At 40.1% G+C, this 25,224-nt stretch overlaps 2 protein-coding genes across 15 annotated transcripts in view; both read left to right on the top strand.

Annotated features, from left to right (window-relative positions):
* The window catches only part of CARD8 (caspase recruitment domain family member 8), a 52,095-nt gene extending 51,400 nt beyond the window's left edge, over positions 1-695 (top strand). The window contains exon 14 of the transcript XR_010153915.1: positions 17-695. The gene's annotated coding sequence lies outside the window, so the exon portion shown is untranslated. The remainder of the gene's footprint in view (positions 1-16) is intronic.
* Positions 1-25,224, top strand: part of LOC129135367 (caspase recruitment domain family member 8) — a 62,077-nt gene that overhangs the window by 219 nt on the left and 36,634 nt on the right. For 12 of the 14 annotated variants that reach the window (XM_054673642.2, XM_016936391.4, XM_016936398.4 and 9 more), the window contains exon 2: positions 16,580-16,680. In XM_054673642.2, the coding sequence (XP_054529617.1) occupies positions 16,628-16,680 (53 nt within the window). In that variant the 5' untranslated portion in view covers positions 16,580-16,627. Of the gene's footprint in view, positions 1-15,235; positions 15,346-16,579; positions 16,681-25,224 lie in introns of those variants that run through there. The other 2 variants (XM_009435959.5, XM_016936385.4) reach the window with 2 other exon arrangements.

Genomic DNA, 25,224 nt, shown 5'->3' with positions numbered 1-25,224 from the left:
TACATTATTCTATAAGTACCCAGGAGGCGGACGTTCCAGTGAGCCCAGGTCGCACCACTGCACTCCAGCCTGGCGACAGAGCGAGACGTCATCTCAAAAAAAAAAAAAAAAAAGAAAAGAAAAAGGAAAAAAAAAGAAAAACCCTTGGGAAATTACTATGTATCTTGTACTTTTTTTTTTTCGAGTTCACAACTTCCTTTAATATGTGTTATTCTTTTTTTTTATTATCATACTTTAAGTCCTAGGGTACATGTGCACAACATGCAGATTTGTTACATAGGGATACATGTGCCATGTTGGTTTGCTGCACCCATCAACTCATCATTTACATTAGGTATTTCTCCTAGTGCTATCCCTCCCCCACCCCCCACCCCACGACAGGCCCCAGTGTGCAATGTTCCCCCTGCCCCCAGTGTCCAAGTGTTCTCATTGTTCAGTTTCCACCTATGAGTAAGAACATGCAGTGTTTGGTTTTCTGTCCTTGCGATAGTTTGCTGAGAATGATGGTTTCCAGTTTTATCTATGTCCCTGCAAAGGACATGAGCTCATCCTTTTTTATGGCTGCATAGTATTCCATGGTGTATATGTGCCACATTTTGTTAATCCAGTCTATCACTGATGGACATTTGGGTTGGTTCCAAGTCTTTGCTATTGTGAATAGTGCCACAATAAACATACGTGTGCATGTGTTTTTATAGTAGCATGATTTATAATTCGTTGGGTATATACCCAGTAATGGGATTGCTGGGTCAAATGGTATTTCTAGTTCTAGATCCTTGAGGAATCACCACACTGTCTTCCACAACGGTTGAACTAATTTACACTTCCAGCAACAGTGTAAAAGCATTCCTATTTCTCCACATCCTCTCCCGCATCTGTTGTTTACTGACTTTTTAATGATCACCATTCTAACTGGCATGAGATGGTATCTCATTGTGGTTTTGATTTGCATTTCTCTGATGACCAGTGATGAGCATTTTTTCATGCGTCTGTTGGCTGCATAAATGTCTTCCTTTGAGAAGTGTCTGTTCATATCTTTTGCCCACTTTTTGAAGAGGTTGTTTGTTTTTTTCTTGTAAATTTGTTTAAGTTCTTTGTAGATTCTGGATATCAGCCCTTTGTCAGATGGGCAGATTGCAAAAATTTTAGAATTGTTGTTCCTAATTTTGTGAAAAATGACAGTGGTAGTTTGATAGTAAAACCATGTAATTTGTAGATTGTTCTGGGCAATGTGGTCATTTTAGTGATATTGATTCTTCCAATCCATGAGCATGGAATGTTTTCTAGATTGTTTGTGTCACATATGATATTTTCCACCAGCCTTTTATAGTTCTTCTTGTAGAGAGCTTTTCTTGGTTAAATGTATTTCTAGGTATTTTGCGTGTGTGTGTGTGTGTGTGTGTGTGTGTGTGTGTGTATGTGTTTGGCTATTGATTTGATCCTCAGCTTGAACATTATTGATATACAGACATGCTACTGATTTTTGTATGTTGATTTTGTATCGAAAACTTTACTGAAGTCATTTTCAGGTCTAGGACTCTTTTGGAGGAATCTTTAGAGTTATCTAGGTATAAGATTATGTTGTTATTCAACAGAAATCATTTTAATTCTCCTTTTCTTGTTGCATACCCTTTATTTCTCTCTCTTGCCTGATTACTCGGACTAGGACTTCCAATATAGTGCTGAATAGGAGTGGTGAGAGTGTACATCCTTTTCTTATTCCAGTTATTGGAAAATGGTTTCAATTTTTCTTCATTCAGTATGATATTGATGGTGGGTTTTCTTTTTTCCTTTGTTTTGTTTTTGAGACGGAGTCCTGCTCTGTCACCCAGGCTGGAGTGCAGTGGTGCAATCTCAGCTCGCTGCAACCTCCGCCTCCCAGGTTCAAGCAATTATCCTGCCTCAGGCTCCTGAGTAGCTGGAATTACAGGCGCCCACCACCACACTTGGCTGATTTTCGTATTTTTAGTAGAGATGGGATTTCACCATGTTGGCCAGGCTGGTCTCAAACTCCCCACCTCAAGCGATCTGCCCTCCTTGGCCTTGTATCTGTGTTCATCAGTAATGCTGGCCTGTAGTTTTTTTTCATGTGTTCTTGTCAGATTTTGGTAGTGGGGTGACACTGATTTCATAGGAATAATTAAGGAGGAATTCTTCCTCAATTTTTTGGAACAGTTTCAGTAAGATTGGTATCAGCTTTCTTTGTACATTGGCAAAATTTGGCCATGAATCTGTCTGGTCCAGTGCTTTTTTTGATTGGTAGTTTTGTTTTTTTTTTTATTACTGATTCAGGGTTTTTTTAAAATTTTGTGTTTATTTATTTATTTATTTGATGGAATCTTGCTCTGTCGCCAGGCTGGAGTGCAGTGGCGCGATCTCAGCTCTCTGCACTTCTGCCTCCCGGGTTCAAGCGATTCTTCTGCCTCAGCCTCCCAAGTAGCTGGGACTACAGAAGTGCACCACCATGCCCAGCTAATTTTTGTATTTTTAGTAGAGACGGGGTTTTACCATGTTGGCCAGGCCTGTCTCAATCTCTTGTCCTTGTGATCTGCTCACCTTGGCTTCCGAAAGTGGTGAGATTACAGGCGTGAGCCACTGTTCTCGGCTGACTGAATCAGTTTTGTAACTCATTACTGGTCTATTCAGGATCTCAATTTCTTCCTGGTTCAATCATGGGAGACTGGGTGTTTTGAGAAATCTATTCGCTTCACCTAGATTTTCCAGTTTGTGCACATAGAGATGTTCATACTAGTCTCTCATGATCTTTTGTAATTCCGTGTAATTACATTCCATCATTTATAATGTCTCCTTTGTACTTTCTGATTATGGGTTTTGAATCTTCTCTATTTTTTTCCTTGTTAATCGACCTGATGGTATATCCATTTTGTTTATCCTTTAAAAGAACCAATTTTTCATTTCATTGATACTTTGTATGAATTTTTGGGTGTCAATGTCATATAGTTCTGCTCTATTCTAGTTATTCCTTTTCTTCTTCTAGCTTTGGGTTTAATTGTTTTTGTTGTTTTCCTGTACTTTAAGTGCGACATTAGGATTTCAAGTTGAGATGTTCCTATCTTTTTGTTGTAGGCATGTAGTATGGTCAACTTTCCTCTCGACACTGCTTTTCCTATATCCTAGAAGTTTTGGCATGTTGTTTCTCTGTTTTCATTCGTTTCAATTTTTTTAAATTTCGGCCTTAATTTCGTTATGTATCTAAAAATCATTCAGGAGCAAGTTGCTTAGTTTCCATGTAATTGTGTAGTTCTGAATTTCCTCTTGGTATGGATTTCTAATTTTATTCCACTGTGGTCTGATAAGATGGTTGATAAAATTTTGATTTCTTTGGATATGTTGAGACTTGCTTAATGATCAAGTATGCACACAATTTTAGAGAATGTGCCGCGTGCAGATGAGATAAATATATACTCTATGGTTATGGGTGGAGTGTGCTGTATAGATTTGTTAGATTCATTTGGTCAAGAGTCTAGTTTAAGTCTCGTTTTTCTTTGTGAGTTTTCTGCCTCAATGATCTGTCTAGTGCTGTCAGTGGGGAGTAATGTCCCCCACTATTATTGTATGGCTGTCTTTTTTTTTCAGGTTTAGTAGTATTTGGCTTATAATCTGGGTGCTCTGAAGTTTCATGTGTAGGTATTTAAGATAGTTAAATCTACTTGTTCAATTGAGCCCTTTGTCACTGTATAATATCCTTCTTTGCTTTTTTCCCTCTCATATGTTTAAAGTCTGTTTTAGCTGACACAAAAATAGCAACAAATCCTCTTATTTTTGTGTTCCTTTGGCGTGTTAGATCTTTCTTCATTCCATTACTTTGAGTCTGTGTGTGTTATTACATATGAAGTCGGTCTCTTGAGGGCAGAAGGTTGTTTCTTGTTTATCAAATCGAATTTGCTACTCCATGTCTTTTTTTTTTTTTTTCTGAGATGGAGTTTAGCTCTTGTTGCCCAGGCTGGAGTGCCATGGTGTGATCTCTGCTCACTGCAACCTCTGGCTCCTGGGTTCAAGCGATTCTCCTGCCTCAGTCTCCCGAGTAGCTGGGATTACAGGCATGAGCCACCACGCCCGGCTAATTTTGTATTTTCAGTAGAGATGGGGTTTCTCCATGTTGGTCAGGCTGGTCTCGAACTCCCAACTTCAGGTGATCTGCCCACCTCGGCTTCCCAAAGTGCTGGGATTACAGGTGTAAACTACCACATCTGGCCCCACTCCATGTCTTTTAAGTGAACAGTTTAGGCCATTTACATTCAATATTGATATTGATATATGAGTTTTTTCCTTGTCATAGTGTTTTTAGCTAGTTGCTTTGTAGTCTCAATTGTGTAATTGATTCATAGGGTCTGTGAGCTTTGGAGTTACATGTACTTTTGTGGTAGCAAGTATCATTTCTTCATCTACATATTTAGAACTCCTTTGTACAGTTCCTATAGGGCTGATCTTGTGGTAGTGAATTCCCTTCGTGTTAGCGTGTCATGAAAATATTTTATTTCTCCTGATTAAGCATAGTTTAGTGGGATTTGAAATTATTCGCCGGCAATTTTTTAATTTAGTGAGGCTAAAAGTAGGCCCCAATTCTCTTCTGGCTTGTAAGATTTCTGCTGATAAGTCCACTGTTGGTCTGATGGGTTTTTCTGTTCAGGTAATTTGGCCCTTTTGTCTCTTTGCCTTTAAGATTTTTTTCTTTAGTATTAACCTTGGGTAGTCTGATACCTGTATGCCTTAGGGATAGTCATCTTATTTAGTATTTCACAGGAGTTCTCTAAATTTCCTGAATCTGAATGCCAAACACTCTAGGAAGATTAGAGAAAATTTCCTGAATTATTCCTTCATATATGTTTTCTAAGCTGCTCACTTTTTCCTCTCTCTCGAGAATGGTAATTTGTTGTACAGTGTTTACGTTATATTAGCTCATATTTCTCAAAGTCTTTGTTTGCTACTTAAAATTTATTTTGCTTTAACTGGATTAGTACAAGAGACTGGTTTTCAATCTCTAAAATTCTTTTTTTCTCTCTCTTTTTTGAGACAGAGTCTTGCTCTGTCCCCCAGGCTGGAGTGCAATAGCACGATCTTAGCTCACTGCAACCTCTGCCTCCCGGGTTCAAGCAATTCTCATGCCTCAGCCTCCCAAATAGCTGGGATTACAGCTACTACAGGCTGTCAGTACAGCCTGTACTGGTGGCGTGTGCCACCAGTCCGGCTAATTTTTGTATTTTTAGGAGAGACAGCGTTTCACCATGTTGGTCAGACTGGTCTCAAACTCCTAACCTCAAGTGATCCGCCCTCCTCAGCATCCCAAAGTGCTGGGATTACAGGCGTGAGCCACCATGCCCAGTCTGCTTCTATGTGCTTTTAGGGGGCTAGTCTCTCTATTAATTCTTTGTTTATAGATAGCTTTATTGTATTAGTTTTCTCAAATGCTGGTTATTTGTAGGTTGTAGGAGTGGTGAACTCTGCATGTATTCAGGCTCACTGTCTCCTACAGGGATGGGCTGGTGGAAGTCTCTGGAGGCTTAGCTTGCTCCCCAGTGCTGTGTGTACTTGTCAGCAGACATTTGTTGGGTTGTGCTGTTAACCCTGTAGGCCAGTAGGTGTTGCTTGTAAGTAAAAGTCAGCTGAGTGCTGTACAAGGACGTCAGATAAAGTTGTGATGGACTGTGCACATTGAGCTGCCCAGTAGATGGCATTTGCAGAGTCAATTGCAGTGGCCGGGTGCAGTGGCTCATGCCTGAAATCCCAACACCTTGGGAGGCCAAGGCGGGTGGGTCATTTGAGGCCCGGAGTTTGAGACCAGCTTGGCCAACGTGGTGAAACCCCGTCTCTAATAAAAATACAAAACAAAATTAGCTGGGGGTGGTGGTGGGCGCCTGTAGTCCCAGCGTCTCGGGAGGCTGAGGCAGGGGAATGGCGTGAACCCGGGAGGCGGAGCTTGCAGTGAGCTGAGATCACGCCACTGCACTCCAGCCTGGGCGACAGAGCGAGACTCCGTCTCAAAAAAAAAAAAAAAAAAAAAAAAAAAAAAAAAAAAAAAATTGTCTGGGTGTGATCACGCGCGCCTGTAGTCCCAGTTACTGGGGAGGCTGAGGCAGGAGAATCGCTTGAACCTGGGAGGCAGAGGCTGCAGTGAGTGGTGATTGGGCCACTGCACTCCAGCCTGGGCGACAGAATGAGACTCCGTCTCAAAAAAAAAGAGTCAATTGCAGTGATGGCAGTGAAAATTTTACTTGGCCTTTGTTTATCAGAAGAAATACAGGGACATTCCTGCTGATTGGCATGGCATGGGGCTCCCAGGCGTACCAGTCTGCATTCTGCTGTGATGGGGCTAAAGGAGGAAAACTGAGTGGGCCTGGGTTGGGCAAGCCTGCAACTAGGCTCCCTCAGGTGGGTGAAAGACTGACGTTTGTGGGAGGCTAAGGGCAGTTCTCAGGCTGCTGGGACACCTCTCGAGGGAGGAACAGAGGCCCCCTTCCTGACCCACAGAGCTTGCTTAGGGGAAGCAGGCAGCCTGGAGTTTTCAGCTTAGTGGTTGGCCCTGGAGCCCATCCAGCTCATGCTTCCCTGACCCAGTGGGTCTCCCTCCTACATTTGGCCCCGGCAGTAGGCCTGAGGGACTAGGCTCATCTCAAGCATCTTTGCCCAGATTGCTGAGCCATTCCAGGTGTTCTGGGCCTCAGAACTCCCCAGGGGAGAAACTGCGGTGATCAAGCCACACCCTTCCCAGTCCTGTCTTAGGAAGGGAGTCCCATGCATGAACCCTCACCGCTATCTAGTCTGTCTTCTGACAGTGGGAGCTCCTTTACCCCTTGGGATCAGGACACAAATCTCTACTCCATACCCCTGGGTGGTGTGCTTGAGTCCTGCAGAGTTGGGACTTGCCCTGTGGATTTGTCCTCTGGCCACACTGGCTGTGATATGGTGAACTGCTCCCAGGTTGTAAAGAAAACCCTCAGGTGAGGCAGTGAAGGCTGTGTTGTGGGCGTCCTCCTGTGTGAACGTCCAGGCAGGTGATCTTGGGAGGGACTGGCAAGCATGGGGTTGTGTGGTTCAGATGCATCTCATTCCTGCGGCACTGGTAATGGGGCCTGTCTTGGGCTTGTGAGTGAGTGCGCCTGGGGCCTGCCCTATCCCAGCCTGGCAGACAGCAGAAGCTGCAACCGCTTAGTGCAGATGGACAGCCTTGGAAGATGGGCACCCAGGATCGTGTTTTACTGCAGCTGTCCAGCACAGCGAAGCCTTCTGGGCTCCATTGAGGTTCAAACTGCACCTCTGCATGTTCTCTGGGCAGCTCCTCCTGCCAATCCAAAGGTTCTACCTGGGTCATGGGAGCTCCGGTTGCTTGGATCTCAGAAGTCCATGGTGGGAATGTGGTGCCCTGGGGTTCCTTTACTCACTCTTTGTTTGGGTCTGGTTCACGTCTGTGGGCCAATCGTGGTGCCTGGCAACTTTGAGCAGGCTGCCCTACTTTTTCCATCTTCAATCACAGTGTCTGCATTGCCTCTGTGTTAGTCCATTTTCATACTGCTATAAAGAGCTACCCAAGACTGGGTAATTTATAAACAAAAGAGGTTTAATTGACTCACAGTTCTGCATGGCTGGGAAGGCCTCAGGAAACTTAACAATCATGACGGTAGGTGAAGGGGCAGCAAGGCATGTCTTACATGGCAGCTGGAGAGAGAGACAGTGAAGGGGGAGGTGCCACTTTTAAACCATCAGATCTCAGAACTCCCTCACTATCATGAGAACAGCATGGGGGAAACCACCCCCATGATCTAATCACCTCCCACCATGTCCCTCCCTGGATACCTGGGGATTACAAATCAAGATGAGATTTGGGTGGGGACACAGAGCCAAACCGTATCAGCCTCTCTATCAACTTTCAGTGTTTTATCTCAAAACATCTTCTGAAAGTGTAAAGATTCACTTGATATTTTGCATCCTCTCCATGGAAATGGCACTTCCCAGCTGCATGTAGTCAGCCATCTTCAAATATTATCTGGTTTATGTATTCAGATTTTAACCATGGCTATTCTAAATTTATGTCATTCACAGATATTGTTTTGCATTCTTCTCTAAATATATTTGTAATCAGGTAGAGTCCAAAATTACTTCACATGAAAAAGACTCTAAGAAGTACTACTGAACACATATTTCTGTTAACTTTTATTGGATTAAATAATGTCCAGAACTCTCGTAAAGAAACTGACAGGTTTATAAAACTGCTAATCAAGATCAAGCAAAACAAAACATTAATTATATGGAACTAAGTAATTTATATTTTTATGAGTTTTATGGAAAACACTGTTGGTTCTTTCATCTTGTTGGATGGTGAATAAGAAAGTTATTGGTTCTTTAATTTTTTTTTCAGATTTATGAGTTTTCTCTCATAAGCTTTCTTTAGTTTACATCAATTTTTTAAAAAGTGTACTTTTGTGAAAAAACATGGAAGCATTTGCTTTTTTCTCTACTTGATTATTCCACAATCTGGAAACTATTCATGAGTATACTTATTTATATAAGTCCAATAAAAATCCTCTCTCTCTTTATAAGCAGGATACAGTTGGAAACATGGGCTATATTACCAAATGTCATGTTAAAAATGTGAATAAAATGCTTGACTTTAAGAGTTCCCATACTTACAGTGAGTGAATAAGAGCTGTCACCTCCTGGCAGGCCCAAGAACCTTACGACTATAAATAATATGTAGAGTTTGCCTTGCTGTGGCTTCGTAGCCTCGAGAGGTTTTAAAATCTGAGATTTGTATATAATCAATATAGTGAGAAAAATTATATTTCTTTTTTTTTTTTTTGAGATGGAGTCTCGCTCCCTGCAACCTCTGCCTCCTGGGTTCAAGTGATTCTCCTGCTTCAGCCTCCCGAGTAGCTGGGACTATAGGCGCATGTTGCCATGCTCAGTTAATATTTTGTATTTTTAGTAGAGATGGGGTTTCACCGTGTTAGCCAGGATGGTCTTGATCTCCTGACCTCGTGATCCACCCGCCTCAGCCTCCCAAAGTGCTGGGATTACAGGCGTGAGCCACTACACCCTGTGAAAAATTATATTTCTAAGTAAAAACTATAACACACCTGTGATTAGGTTGTGGCCCTGTGCACTGTTTCCATGTTCTTGTTATCTACCTGTAGACTAAACTAGATCCTGAATTCTCCTGATTTCCCTCAATATTTGGCTACAATTTCTCCAACTTGAAACAAAAGCTACAAGCTACAAGCTACTCTGTTCTTTCATTTATTTTTTTTGTTTTTATTTTTATTTTTTTTTGAGACGGTGTCTCACTCTGTCACCCAGGCTGGAGTGCAACGGCGTGATCTCGGCTCACTGCAACTTCCACCTCCTGGGTTCAAGTGACTGTCCCACCTCAGCCTCCTGAGTAGCTGGGATTACAGGCACCCGCCATCATGCCTGGCTAATTTTTGTATTTTTAGTAGAGATGGGGTTTCACCATGTTGGCCAGGCTGGTCTTGAACTCCTGACCTCAGGTGATCCGTCTGCCTCAGCCTCCCAAAGTGCTGGGATTACAGGTGTGAGCCACCATGCCCAGCCGCCACTCTGTTCTTAAAGCCCTAGAAACTGAAACTAGATGAATTTTAAGGAACAAGCCTCAAGGCTGATAGGTGAAACACATAAAGAGTTCACCAAACTGGCCAGTATCATGACTGGAGACATTCATTCTACAAACCAGGAGAAAAAGTTGATGTTTTTACACTGTGTAACTTGTCCCAAAACATTGGAACAAGGATATCATAATTAACCTTTTGCCCCCCTTAATATTACTTTTGCAACTTGGCAGGTTAATGGTATAATTGAAATTTCACAATCAGTTGCTTCTGCTTATAACTTAACAAAATATAACCTAAGAAATCCTCTAGTATCTCTTGGTTAGATAAGAAAATGTCTGTGTAATTGGTAATACTACATGCTGTACCTGGATAAATTCCTCTGATAAAAATTCCTATGTGATAAACTCCTCTGAGACCCATGTATCCAAAAGAAAAAAGCAGGGCACATGGCTACAACATGTCTCACCTAGCTCCTTATTGTCATTTGAGTTATTCAATTAGCTGTCTTTGAATCTAGGTTTATGGCTCAATAGCTCATACTTTTGAGTTTCATAATTGCGTAACTCAGTTTGCATAAATTCAGTTTGCATAACTGGAAACTGAAACAGGTATTGCAATTAATTTGTATTTCCCCTTACTTTGTATTTCTCCTTTTAAAATTTTGTATCTGTTACTTGTTAAATTTTTGCAGCAGTACAACTCCTAGCAAAATAATGCTGGCCCACCACTTTAAAATGATAGCAAAAGACTGCAGAACACAGTAATGGACTCCATGTAGACTTATCCTGAGAATCACACCCTTTGAACCTTCCTTGTTGCCCAAAAGTGTTTTTTTTTTAATTTTTAATTTTTAATTTTTTTATTATACTTTAAATTCTGGGTTACATGTGCAGAACGTGCAGTTTTGTTACATAGGGATACACGTGCCATGGTGGTTTGCTGCACCATCAACCCGTAACCTACATTAGGCATTTCTCCTAATGGTATCCCTCCCACAGTCCCCCACCCCCCACAGGCCCTGGTGTGTGATACTCCGCTCCCTGTGTCCATGTGGTCTCATTGTTCAACTCCCACTTATGAGTGAGAATGTGTGGTGTTTGGTTTTCTGATCTTGTGACAGTTTGCTGAGAATGATAGTTTCCAGCTTCATCCATGCCCCTGCAAAGAACATGACCTCATCCTTTTTTATGGCTGCATAGTATTCCGTGGTGTATATGTGCCACATTTTCTTAATCCAGTCTATCATTAGTGGACATTTGGGTTGGTTCCAAGTCTTTGCTAGTGTGAATAGTGCTGCAATAAACATACGTGTGCATTTGTCTTTATCTTAGGATGATTTATAATCCTTTGGGTATATGCCCAGTAATGGGATTGCTGGGGAAAATGGTATTTCTAGTATTAGATCCTTGAGGAATCGCCACACTGTCTTCCACAATGGTTGAACTAATTTACACCCCCACCAACAGTGTAAAAGTGTTCCTATTTTTCCACAACCTCTCCAGCATCTGTTGTTTCCTGACTTTTTAATGATTGCCATTCTAACTGGCATGAGATGGCATCTCATTGTGGTTTTGATTTGTATTTCTCTAATGACCAGTGATGAGCATTTTTTTCGTATGTTTGTTGGCTGCATAAATGTCTTCTTTTGAGAAGTGTTTATTCATATCCTTTACCCATTTTTTGATGGGGTTATTTGTTTTTTTCTTGTAAATTTGTTCAAGTTCTTTGTAGAGTCTGGATATTAGCCCTTTGTCAGATGGATAGATTGCAAAAATTTTCTCCCATTCTGTAGGTTGCCTGTTCACTCTGACGGTAGTTTCTTTTGCTGTGCAGAAGCTCTTTAGTTTAATTAGATCCCATTTGCCAATTCTGGCTTTTGTTGCCATTGCTTTTGGTGTTTTAGACATGAAGTCTTTGCCCATGCATATGTCCTGAATGGTATTGTCCAGGTTTTCTTGTAGGATTTTTATGGTTTTAGGTCTTATGTTTAAGCCTTTGATCCATCTTGAGTTGATTTTTGTATAAGGTCTAAGGAAGGGGTCCAGTTTCAGTTTTCTGCATATGGCTAGCCAGTTTTCCCAACATCATTTATTAAATAGGGAATCTTTTCCCTATTGCTTGTGTGTGTCAGGTTTGTCAAAGTTCAGATGGTGGTAGATGTGTGGTGCTATTTCTGAGGCCTCTGTTCTGTTCCATTGATCTATATATCTGTTTTGGTGCCAGTACCATGCTGTTTTGATTTCTGTAGCCTTGTAGTATAGTTTGAAATCAGGTAGCGTGATGCCTCAAGCTTTGTTCTTCTTGCCCAGGATTTTCTTGGCTATGCAGGCTCTTTTTTGGTTTCATATGAAGTTTAGTTTTTTCCAAATCTGTGAAGAAAGTCAGTGGTAGCTTGATGGAGATAGCATTGAATCTGTAAATTACTTTGGCAGTAAGGCCATTTTCATGATATAGATTCTTCCTATCCATGAGCATGGAATGTTTTTCCATTTGTTTGTGTCCTCTCTTATTTCCTTGAGCAGTGGTTTGTAGTTTTCCTCGAAGAGGTCCTTCACATCCCTTGTAACTTGGATTCCTAGGTATTTTATTCTCTTAGTAGCAATTATGAATGAGAGTTCACTCATGATTTGGCTCTCTGTCTGTTATTGGTGTATAGGAATGCTTGTGATTTTTGCACATTGATTTTGTATCCTGAGACTTTGCTGAAGTTGCTTATCAGCTTAAGGAGATTTTGGGCTGAGACGATGGGGTTTTCTAAATATACAATCATGTCATCTGCAAACAGAGACAATTTGATTTCCTCTCTTCCTATTTGAATACCCTTTATTGCTTTCTCTTGCCTGATTGCTCTAGCCAGAACTTCCAATACTATGTTGAATAGGGGTGATGAGAGAGGGCATTCTTGTCTTGTGCCGGTTTTCAAAGGGAATGCTTCTAGTTTTTGCCCATTCAGTATGATACTGGCTGTGGGTTTGTCATAAATAGCTCTTATTTTGAGATACATTCCATCGATATCTAGCTTATTGCGAGGTTTTAGCATGAAAGGCTGTTGAATTTTGTCGAAGGCCTTTTCTGCATCTATTGAGATAACTGTGTGGCTTTTGTCATTGGTTCTGTTTATGTGATGGATTACGTTTACTGATTTGCGTATGTTGAACCAGACTTGCATCCCAGGGATGAAGCCGACTTGATTGTGATGGATAAGCTTTTTGATGTGCTGCTGGGTTCGGTTTGCCAGTATTTTATTGAGGATTTTTGCATCGATGTTCATCAGGGATATTGGTCTAAAATTCTCTTTTTTGGTTGTGTCTCTGCCAGACTTTGGTATCAGGATGACGCTGGCCTCATAAAATGAGTTAGGGAGGATTCCCTCTTTTTCTATTGATTGGAATAGTTTCAGAAGGAATGGTACCAGCTCCTCTTTGTACCTCTGGTAGAATTCGGCTGTGAATCCATCTGGTCCTGGACTTCTTTTGGTTGGTAGGGTATTAATTAGTGCCTCAATTTCAGAGCCTGTTATTGGTCTATTCGGAGATTCAACTTCTTCCTGGTTTAGTCTTGGGAGTGTGTATGTGTCCAGGACTTTATCCATTTCTTCTAGATTTTCTAGTTTATTTGCATAGAGGTGTTTATAGTATTCTCTGATGGTAGTTTGTATTTCCGTGGGATCGGTGGTGATATCCACTTTATCATTTTTTATTGCATCTATTTGATTCTTCTTTCTTTTCTTCTTTATTAGTCTTGCTAGCGGTCTATAAATTTTGTTGATCCTTTCAAAAAACCACCTCCTGGATTCATCGATTTTCATATTTCTTTTTGGGTGTCTCTATCTCCTTCAGTTCTGCTCTGATCTTAGTTATTTCTTGTCTTCTGCTAGCTTTTGAATTTGTTTGGTTTTGCTTCTCTAGTTCTTTGGTTCTTTTAATTGTGATGTTAGGGTGTTGATTTTAGATCTCTCCTGCTTTCTCTTGTGGGTTTTTATATTTATTTATTTATTTATTTATTTATTTATTTATTTATTTTTAGACGAAGTCTCACTATGTTGCCCAGGCTGGTCTCAAACTCCTGAGCTCAAGTCATGCTCCCTCTATAGCCTCCCAAAGTGCTAGGATTATAGGCATGAGCCACCATACCCAGCCCTAAAAGTGGTTTTGACATTGACTCCTAGTCACTAATCAACCCCCACAACATGGGATGAGACCAGCAACTGGGACAGGTCCATCCTGGCATGGAGGGACATCAAAATGTAATTAGAGAATGATTAATCAATGTTTTTTTCAGAGAAAGATCTTGAATACAAAGAGTAATGTGAAAGTTGTCAGAATAAAAATGGAGTCACTAATGTTAAGAAAACCCTGACAAAGAAAACCAGAAAGGCAATGAAGAGAGTGGTCTCACACCTGTGTCCCTGATAATGAAAAAGATTACAATACCCTCAACCTTGCATAAAGGTAATTGCAACCTTAAACAAAAAATACTTCTGCAAGGAAAGCTGCCCAGCAACTGCCTGTCCAACTTCAGATGAGTGTCACTCTTGTTATTGATCTCTGTAGTCAAGCCTCATTATTTCAAAACAATATGCAATCCTCTCCATTTTTGCCTTCCTTTATGTCCCTGTGAAACAGGTCAGGGTCAATGGTCTTGTTGTCTCAGGTGTTATTCAGCTAGTTGTCTCATGACCAAGAAAATTAAGGAGCATGGATGCAAAGGGTGAGGTTGGAGTAAACATTTAATAAGCTAAAGAAGAAAGCTCTCTGCAACGGAGAGGGGAGCCATTTTACAGTTGAATGCAAAAACTTTTATAAGAAACTCCTCTCATCTCTATAGCTGTTTGAGTAACTTCTCTTATGTGTAAAACTGTCTCTATACTCTCCCTATCTATGCAGCAGTGGAATGTCTCTAGGTAAACACAAAGCATAGCTTCTCTTGTTGTGGGCTTGTTATATGCAAGCCCCCTTACCCTCCTCATGCAAGCTCCCAGGGAGCCCACAATGTACATATCTGAAAAGGGGAGGGAGCTTTTTCCTGGGAATCTGCTAATCACAGGAAGAACAAAAGGCTTCTATGCTGGACCTTGCCTGCTTATCTGCCTGCTTATCTTTGCACTGCAGTCTGAGTTTTCCCCAAGCTGCTCTGTTTTTACCTGTAGCTGTGATTTTTCAGGCAGTCTGCTTCTCCAAGGACCATCCTTAGTTGTCTACCTAACTGTTTTTTCCTTTTCTTCTCCCTCACGTCAATATACACATAGTTTACTATGGTGTGCCTATTCCCAACTGCAATGCTTTATTCCCAAATAAACACTGTTTTTTTCTTTTTTAAAAAAGAAAGCTTTCATATGCTTGTTTAGGCTGACACTTCTAATAATTAAAGTATTACAGTTGCAATGTAAAATTATTACTATTAAGAACATAAACGTTAGTATAAAAATTGTTATTACAGAAACTTCAAACAATTGAGTATGAGAGAGGTGACTAAAGTTGTCAAAGCTACATCCTGGCAAAAGCAACTTGGAAAAAAATTAAGCTATGACTAACAGGATGCAGAAGTTCCTTTTTTTCTTCTTCTTTTTTAACAAGAGGAGGCCCCTATTTCCCTTTCTGACAGCCTCATATGGACTTCTCCCTTTGGGGTACTCCTTCCTTGATGACCAAGGGGAACAGAACACAGAGCAGTCTGGCGGTGTCCTGGCAACAAGCCTCCGCTTCTTCTGTACCCTGGGGCTCCTGAAACTCAGCTGGTATGCGCTCCAGGAAAGCAGCAGGTGGTGACTTTAGGGGAAGAAGGGGCAAATGGGAGAATCTCCTTAGGCTTCAGTTTCTCTACTTCTCAGCTTCTTTTGAAATAATACTCACAGAGGAGAAGGACTTTCTCAAGACTCCTGGTCGCCATGTTGGCTGTGGGTGGTCAATAGGGTCAGTGTAAGCATCTAGGCCATCTTTAAGGTGGGCAGGAAAAAACAAGATTACACTTGCTTCTGCAGCGTTTATAATATCCTTGTCCATTATTTAAAATAAAACATACAACATAGGCAATACATAAAATGTTTTAAATAAAATTGAAGCAGTATATGAAATTTCTGGAATGCATCTTGCTTCTCTCAGCTGTTACCACTACGTAGAAATGGGTCTTAATCTCCCTTCATGATTTATGTATTTTGCTTATATTTTAAATAACATTTTCTGTATTACTTAAGGATTGTATTTGCTTGGTGTCATGCTGTACAATTTCTTCTGCGATTTAATTTTAACCAATATTATATTGTTAATATTTGTCAATGTTTAACGTGGTTTCAACAATCTATGTTAACTGCCCTAAAGCATTAATGCAATGATCATATTATAATCAATGTATCCATTTTTGCAACCATAAGACAATGGACTTTTTTTAAAGCACTTTCTTGTGCACACGTAATTTCAAGGGTATGTGTATACACCAAGTTATAAGTAGATATAACCAAGTTATTCTCCAAAGTGGCTGTTTTCTCTAAAATCCACTACTGGTTTATGAGTTTCCATTGCCACGTATTCATATTAAAATTTGATTTTGTCAGATTTTCTTATTTCCATCAGTATTGTGGGTGAGAATGATATCTGATTGTGGTTTTCATATTTATTTCCATGGTCACTTAAATTTAAAAATATTTTCAGGACATTTGTGTTTTTATCATTTTGATTCCTTATTCATATCATTTTCCTATTTCTCTATTGTGTCTTTAGTATGTCAAGGAATAATAAATTTTATTCAAAATTTGAGAATTTTATACTGTTTTTTTTTCTTGTTTTTTTTTGTTTGTTTGTTTTTGTTTTTAAGACAGAGTCTTGCTTTTGTTGACCAGGCTGGAGTGCAATGGCACTTTTTTTTGTTGTTATTATTGTTTTACTTCCTAGGCTCTTAGGTAATAAGCACTTTTGTCTATTTTGTGGAGATATGGAAGCTAGCATTTATCCGAAGTTTCTTCTGACTTGCTTAAATGTCATCTTCTTTTATTTTCTCAGGGTTAATAGAGATACAGTGGAGAAATAAATAAATACAACTTTTGATAAATGGGAAGAAGGAGATGTTCAAAAAAGAGGTGTCCGAAATGGCTTTTCAGATGGTGAGTGACTGCATGCTCTGGGAGGGCTCTTGTTGGCTCATTCTTCTGCATCTCGTTATTTTTCATAAGCTGCAGAGCACGATGGATATTTTCTGGGGAAAAGGATCTGCTTACATTTCTTTTTTATTTTTTTTTAAGTTCTGGGATACATGTGCTGGACGTGCAGATTTGTTACATAGGTAAATGTGTGCAACAGTGGTTTGCTGCACGTATCAACCCATCATCATTTAGGTATTAAGTCCCGCATACATTAGCTATTTATCCTGATGCTCTTCCTACCCCCACCCACCCCATGAGCCCCAGCGTGTTTTGTTCCCTTCTCCGTGTCCATGTGTTCTCATTGTTCAGCTCCCACTTATGAGTGAGAACATAGAGTATTTGGTTTTCTGTTCCCGCGTTAGTTTGCTGAGGATAACGGCTTCTAGCTTCATCCACGTCCCTGCAAAGGACATGATCTCATTCCTTTTTATGACTGCATAGTATTCCATGGTGTATATATACCACATTTTCTTTATCCAGTCTATCATTGATGGGCATTTGGGTTGATTTTCAATCTTTGCTATTGTGAATAGTGCTGCAATAAACATATGTGTGCATTTATCTTTATAATAGAATGATTTATATTCCTTTGGGTATATACCCAGTGAATGTGATTGCTGGATCAAATGGTATTTCTGGTTCTAGATCCTTGAGGAATAGCTACACTGTTTTCCACAATGGTTCAACTAATTTACATTCCCACCAACAGTGTAAAAGTGTTCCTATTTCTCCACAGCCTTGCCAGCATCTACTGTTTCTTGACTTTTTAATAACTGCCATTCTGACTGGTGTGAGATGGTATCTCATTGTGGTTTTGATTTGCATTTCTCTAATGATCAGTCATGTTTAGCTTTTTTTCATGTTTGTTGGCTGCATGAATGTCTTCCTTTGAGAAGTGCCTGTTCATGTCCTTTGCCCACTTTTTAATGGGGTTGTTTGTTTTTTTCTTGTAAACTTGTTTAAGTTCCTTGTAGATTCTGGATATTAAACCTTTGTCAGATGGGTAGATTGCAGAAATCTTCTCTCATTCTGTAGGTTAAGGCTCTGCTTACATTTCATTAATTCATTCATTCACTCGTTCATCTCTGCATGACTGAAAGGGAAAATCCCCATGGGAACCCAGGTGTACTTTTTAGACCTTCTCTCTCCAACCCTGACTCTGACCATGGTGACTTCCTATCTGAGCAAAAGTGAGTCTAGGGCTGTTCTTCCAGCTCTTTCCCTTGTGCATTGTGCCACGTGACTTTGACTATGCTCTTGACAATCTCATGACATAGCTCGCAGATCAGGGCAGAACTATGCAGCCTGACTCACTAAGCTGTACCCTATCTGTGTTTTAGCAGCTCCTTAATAGCACGAGGCTCACATCTCAATTGTGGCAAATCAATGCACTGTTTCGCATGGTCTTGGAACTGAGAATAAATGAATATATCCCAAGATTTCTACGTACACAATTCAGAATCTGCTGTAGATTGAATGTTTGTGTCCCTCCAAAATTCATTTGTTATAATCCTAACTCTCAAAGAAATGGTATTAGTAGGTGGGGCCTTTGAGAGGTGATTAAGTCATAAAGGTAGAGCCCTCACATGTAGCATTAATTCCCTTATGAAAGAGACTCTGGAGAACTCCTTTCCCCTTCTGCCATGTGGGGACACAGAAAGACCACTGGCTATGAATTTGGAGGCAGGACCTCAGCAGCTACCACATCTGCAAGTGCCTTGGTCTTGAACTTTTCAACCTCTAGAATGGTGAGATGTAAACTTATACTGTTCATAGCTCATCCAGCCTATGTTGTTGTTGTTGCTGTTTTTTAAATTAAAATAGTAGCCTGAACTGACTAAATCCCATGACATGCACACAAGACCATAGATAGGGAATGTTGAAGGTAACTGTAGTGAGTTATTTTCTGGAACCCAGTGTTTAGTAGGTCTTGTACTAAGTAACTTTAGCCTTCTATAATTAATCACCACAAATATTTGTGATGATGGTATTGCATCCTTATTCTACAAGTTAGAAAAATGATACTCAGAGAGGTTAAGTTTTTTGATACGTCTGTAGCTACTAAGAAATGTCCACAGATGCTTTTATTTATTTATTTATTTATTTATTGAGACAGAGTCTTGCTCTGTTGCCCAGGCTAGAGTGCAGGGGCACTATCTCGGCTCACTGCAACTCTGCCTCCTGGGTTCAAGTGATTCTCCTGCCTCAGCCTACTGAGTAGCTGGGACTATGGGTACCCACACCATGCCAAGCTAATTTTTGTATTTTTAGTAGAGATGGGGTTTCACCATGTTGGCTAGGATGGTCTCGTCCTCTTGACCTCATGATCTGCCTGCCTCAGCCTCCCAAAGTGCTGGGTTTACAGGCGTGACCCACAGCGCCTGGCCCACAAATGCTTTTAATGCAAATTTCCCTGGTCTGCATAGTCCGTGATCCACTCACACGAAATAAAGAGATTCTGCTTTTAAAGAAGTTCAGTCCATCCAGTGTTGTGCAATTGGACTCAATCAAGTTAACATTCCCTCTTTTTTTTTTTTTTTTAATATACTTTAAGTTCTAGGGTACATGTGCACAACGTGCAGGTTTGTTACATAGGTATACATGTGCCATGCTGGTTTGCTGCACCCATCAACTTGTAATTTACATTAGGTATTTCTCCTAATGGTATCCCTCCCCCAGCTCCCCACCCCCTGACAGGCCCCGGTGTGTGATCTTCCCCGCCCTGTGTCCAAATATTCTCATTGCTCAATTCCCACCTGTGAGAACATGTGGTGTTTGGTTTTCTGTCCTTGTGATAGTTTGCTGAGAATGATGGTTTCCAGCTTCATCCACATCCCTGCAAAGGACATGAACTCATCCTTTTTTATGGCTGCATAGTATTCCATGGTGTATATGTGCCACATTTTCTTAATCCAGTCTATCATTGATGGACTTTTGGGTTGGTTCCAAGTCTTTGCTATTGTGAATAGTGCTGCAGTAAACATACGTGTGCATGTGTCTTTATAGCAGCATGATTTATAATCCTTTGGGTATATCCCCAGTAATGGGATGACTGGGTCAATTGGTATTTCTAGTTCTAGATCCTTGAGGAGTCGCCACACTGTCTTCCACAATGGGTGAACTAATTTACAGTCCCACCAACAGTGTAAAAGTGTTCCTATTTCTCCACATCGTCTCCAGCACCTGTTGTTTCCTGACTTTTTAATGACCACCATTCTAACTGGTGTGAGATGGTATCTCATTGTGAGATGGTTTTGATTTGCATTTCTCTGATGGCCAGTGATGATGAATATTTTTTCGTGTGTCTGTTGGCTGCATAAATGTCTTCTTTTGAAAAGTGTCTGTTCATATCCTTCACCCACTTTTTGATGGGGTTGTTTTTTTCTTGTAAATTTGTTTGAGTTCTTTGTAGATTCTGGATATTAGCCCTTTGTCAGATAAGTAGATTGCAAAAATTTTCTCCCATTCTGTAGGTTGCCTGTTCACTCTGATGGTAGTTTCTTTTGCTGTGTAGAAGCTCTTTAGTTTAATTAGATCCCATTTGTCAATTTTGGCTTTTGTTGCCGTTGCTTTTGGTGTTTTAGACATGAAGTCCTTGCCCATGCCTATGTCCTGAATGGTATTTCCTAGGTTTTCTTCTAGGGTTTTTATGGTTTTAGGTCTAACATTTAAGTCTTTAATCCATCCTGAATTAATTTTTGTATAAGATGTAAGGAAGGGATCCAGTTTCAGCTTTCTACATATGGCTAGCCAGTTTTCCCAGCACCATTTATTAAATAGGGAATCCTTTCCCAATTTCTTGTTTTTTGTCAGGTTTGTCAAAGATCAGATGGTTGTAGATGTGTGGTATTATTTCTGAGGGCTCTGTTCTGTTCCATTAGACTATATCTCTGTTTTGGTACCAGTACCATGCTGTTTTGGTTACTGTAGCCTTGTAGTGTAGTTTGAAGTCAGGTAGCATGATGCCTCCAGCTTTGTTCTTTTGGCTTAGGATTGACTTGGCAATGCAGGCTCTTTTTTGGTTCCATATGAACTTTAAAGTAGTTTTTTCCAATTCTGTGAAGAAAGTCATGGGTAGCTTGATGGGGATAGCATTGAATCTATAAATTACCTTAGGCCGTATGGCCATTTTCATGATATTGATTCTTTCTATCCATGAACATGGAATGTTCTTCCATTTGTTTGTGTCCTCTTTTATTTCGTTGAGCAGTGGTCCGTAGTTCTCCTTGAAGAGGTCCTTCCCATTCCTTGTAAGTTGGATTCCTAGGTATTTTATTCTCTTTGAAGCAATTGTAAATGGGAACTCACTCATGATTTGGGTCTCTGTTTGTCTGTTATTGGTATATAAGAATGCTTGTGATTTTTGCACATTGATTTTGTATCCTGAGACTTTGCTGAAGTTGCTTATCAGCTTAAGGAGATTTTGGGCTGAGACAGTGGGGTTTTCTAAATGTACAATCATGTCATCTGCAAACAGAGACAATTTGACTTCCTCTTTTCCTAGTTGAATACCCTTTATTTCTTTCTCCTGCATGATTGCCCTGGCCAGAACTTCCAACACTATGTTGAATAGGAGTGGTAAGAGAGGGCATCTCTGTCTTGTGCCAGTTTTCAAAGGAAATGCTTCCAGTTTTTGCCCATTCAGTATGATATTGGCTGTGGGGTTGTCATAAATAGCTCTTATTATTTTGAGATACATCCCATCAATACCTAATTTATTGAGAGTTTTTAGCATGAAGGGCTGTTGAATTTTGTCAAAGGCCTTTTCTGCATATATTGAGATAATCATGTGGTTTTTGTCTTTGGTTCTATTTATATGTCCCAGCACCATTTATTAAATAGGGAATCCTTTCCCCATTTCTTGTTTTTGTCAGGTTTGTCAAAGATCAGATGGTTGTAGATGTGTGGTGTTATTTCTAAGGCCTCTGTCCTGTTCCATTGGTCTGTATATCTGTTTTGGTACCAGTACCATGCTGTTTTGGTTACTGTAGCCTTGTAGTATAGTTTGAAGTCAGGTAGCATGATGTCTCCAGCTTTGTTCTTTTGCTTAGGATTGTTTTGGCTATGCGGGCTCTTTTTTTGATTTCATATAAACTTAAAGTAGTTTTTTTGAATTCTGTGAGGAAAGTCATTGGTAGCTTGATGGGGATGGCAATGAATCTATAAATTACCTTGGGCAGTACGGCCATTTTCACGTTATTGATTCTTCCTATCCATGAGCATGGAATGTTCTTCCATTTGTTTGTGTCCTCTCTTATTTCCTTGAGCAGTGGTTTGTAGTTCTCCTTGAAGAGGTCCTTCACATCCCTTGTAAGTTGGATTCCTAGGTATTTTATTCTTTTTGTAGCAGTTGTGAATGGGAGTTCACTCATGATTTGGCTTACTGTTTGTCTGTTATTGGTGTACAGGAATGCTTGTGATTTTTGCACATTGATTTTGTGTCCTGAGACTTTGCTGAAGTTGCTTATTAGTTTAAGGAGATTTTGGGCTGAGATGATGGGGTTTTCTAAATATACAATCATGTCATCTGCAAACAGAGACAATTTGACTTTCTCTTTTGCTAACTGAGTATCCTTTATTTCTTTCTCTTGCCTGATTGCCCTGGCCAGAACTTCCAACTCTATGTTGAATAGGAGTGGTGAGAGAGGGCATTCTTGTCTTGTGCCAGTTTTCAAAGGAAATGCTTCCAGTTTTTGCCCATTCAGTATGATACTGGCTGTGGGTTTGTCATAAATAGCTCTTATTATTTTGAGATACATTCCATCAGTACCTAATTATTGAGAGTTTTTAGCATGAAGGACTGTTGAATTTTGTTGAAGGCCTTTTCTGCATCTATTGAGATAATCATGTGCTTTTTGTCATTGGTTCTGTTTATCTGATGGATTATGTTTATTGATTTGCATACGTTGAACCAGCCTTGCATCCCAGAGATGAAGCCGACTTGATTGTGGTGGATAAGCTTTTTGATGTGCTGCTGGATTCGGTTTGCCAGTATTTTATTGAGGATTTTCGCATCAATGTTCATCAGGGATATTGGCCTAAAATTCTCTTTTTTGTGTGTGTCTCTACCATGCTTTAGTATCAAGATGGTGCTGGCTTCATAAAATGAGTTAGGGAGGACTCCCTCCTTTTCTATTGATCAGAATAGTTTCAGAAGGAATGATACCAGCTCCTCTTTGTACCTCTGGTAGAATTCGGCTGTGAATTTGTCTGGTCCTGCACTTTTTTTGGTTGGTAGGCTATTAATTATTGCCTCAATTTCAGAGCCTGTTATTGGTCTATTCGGAGATTCAACTTCTTCCTGGTTTAGTCTTGCAAGGTTGTATGTGTCCAGGACTTTATCCATTTCTTCTAGATTTTCTAGTTCATTTGCATAGAGGTGTTTATAGTATTCTCTGATGGTAGTTTGTGTGTCTGTGGGATCAGTCGTGATATCCCATTTATCATTTTTTATTGCATCTATTTGATTCTTCTCTCTTCTTCTTTATTAGTCTTGCTAGCAGTCTTATCAATTTTGTTGATCTTTTCAAAAATCAGCTCCTGGATTCACTGATTTTTTGAAGGGTTCTGCTCTTCAGCTCAGCTCTGATCTCAGTTATTTCTTGCCTCCTGCTAGCTTTCAAATTTGTTTGCTGTTGCTTCTCTAGTTCTTTTAATTCTGATGTCAGGGGGTCAATTTTAGATCCTTCCTGCTTTCTCTTGTGGGCATTTAGTGCTATAAATTTCCCTCTACACATTGCTTTAAATGTGTCCCAGAGATTCTGGTATGTCGTATCTTTGTTCTTATTGGTTTCAAAGAACATCTTCATTTCTGCTTTCATTTCGTTATTTACCTAGTAGTCATTCAGGAGCAGGTTGTTCAGTTTCCATGTAGTTGTGTGGTTTTGAATGAGTTTCTTAATCCTGAGTTCTAATTTGATTGCACTGTGGTGTGAGAGACAGTTTGTTGTGATTTCTGTTCTTTTACATTTGCTGAGGAGTGCTTTACTTCCAACTATGTGGTCAATTTTGGAATAAGTGCGATGTGGTGCTGAGAATATGTATATTCTGTTGATTTGAAGTGGACAGTTCTGTAGATATCATTAGGTCCACTTGGTGCAGAGCTGAGTTCAAGTCCTGGTTCTCCTTGTTAACCTTCTGTCTCGTTGCTCTGTCTAATATTGACAGTGGGGTGTTAAAGTCTCCCATTATTATTGTGTGGGAGTTTAAGTCTCTTTGTAGGTCTCTAAGGACTTGCTTTATGAATCTGGGTGCTCCTGTATTGGGTGCATATACATTCAGGGTAGTTAGCTCTTCTTGTTGAATTGATCCCTTTACCATTATATAATGGCCTTCTTTGTCTCTTTTGATCTTTGTTGGTTTAAAGTCTGTTTTATCAGAGGCTAGGATTGCAACCCCTGCTTTTTTTGCTTTCCATTTGCTTGGTAGATCTTCCTCCCTCCCTTTATTTTGATCCTATGTGTGTCTCTGCGTGTGAGATGGGTCTCCTGAATACAGCACACTGATGGGTCTTGACTCTCTATCCAATTTGCCAGTCTGTGTCTTTTAATGGGGGCGTTTAGTCCATTTACATTTAAGGTTAGTATTATCATGTGTGAATTTGATCCTGTCATTATGATGTTAGCTGGTTATTTTGCTCATTAAATGATGCAATTTCGTCATATCATCGATGGCTTTACAATTTGGCATGTTTTTTCAGTGGCTGGTACTGGTTGTTCCTTTCCATGTTTAGTGCTTCCTTCAGGAGCTCTTGTAAGGCAGGCCTGGTGGTGACAAAATCTCTCAGCATTTGCTTGTCTGAAAGGATTTTATTTCTCCTTCACTTACGAAGCTTAGTTTGGCTGGATATGAAATTCCAGATTGAAAATTCTTTTCTTTAAGAATGTTGAATATTGGCCCCCACTTTCTTCTGGCTTGTAAGGTTTCTGCCGAGAGAACTGCTGTTCTGATGGGCTTCCCCTTGTTGGTAACCTGACCTTTCTCTCTGGCTGCCCTTAACATTTTTTCCTTCATTTCAACCTTGGTGAATCTGACAATTATGTGTCTTGGGGTTACTCTTCTCGAGGAGTATCTTTGCGGTGTTCTCTGTATTTTCTGAATTTGAATGTGTGCCTGCCTTGCTAGGTTGGGGAAGTTCTCCTGGATAATACCCTAAAGAGTGTTTTCCAACTTGGTTCCATTCTTCCTGTCACTTTCAGGTACACCAATCAAATGTAGGTTTGGTCTTTTCACATAGTCCCATATTTCTTGGAGGCTTTGTTCGTTTCTTTTTTACTCTTTTTTCTCTAAACTTGTTTTCTCACTTTATTTCATTAATTTGATCTTCAATCACTGATATCAGTGCTTCCACTTGATCGAATTGGCTATTGAAGCTTTTGCATGCGTCACATAGTTCTCATGCCATGGTTTTCAGCTCCATCAGGTCATTTAAAGTCTTCTCTACACTGTTTATTCTACTTAGCCATTCGTCTAACCTTTTTTCAATGTTTTTGTCTTCCTTGCGAT

This window comes from Pan troglodytes, chromosome 20 (genome assembly GCF_028858775.2).
Source record: "Pan troglodytes isolate AG18354 chromosome 20, NHGRI_mPanTro3-v2.0_pri, whole genome shotgun sequence".
Taxonomy (NCBI): domain Eukaryota; kingdom Metazoa; phylum Chordata; class Mammalia; order Primates; family Hominidae; genus Pan; species Pan troglodytes.
The sequence above is the reverse complement of the archived record's forward strand: the minus strand, read 5'-3'. Positions and strand labels throughout refer to the sequence as shown.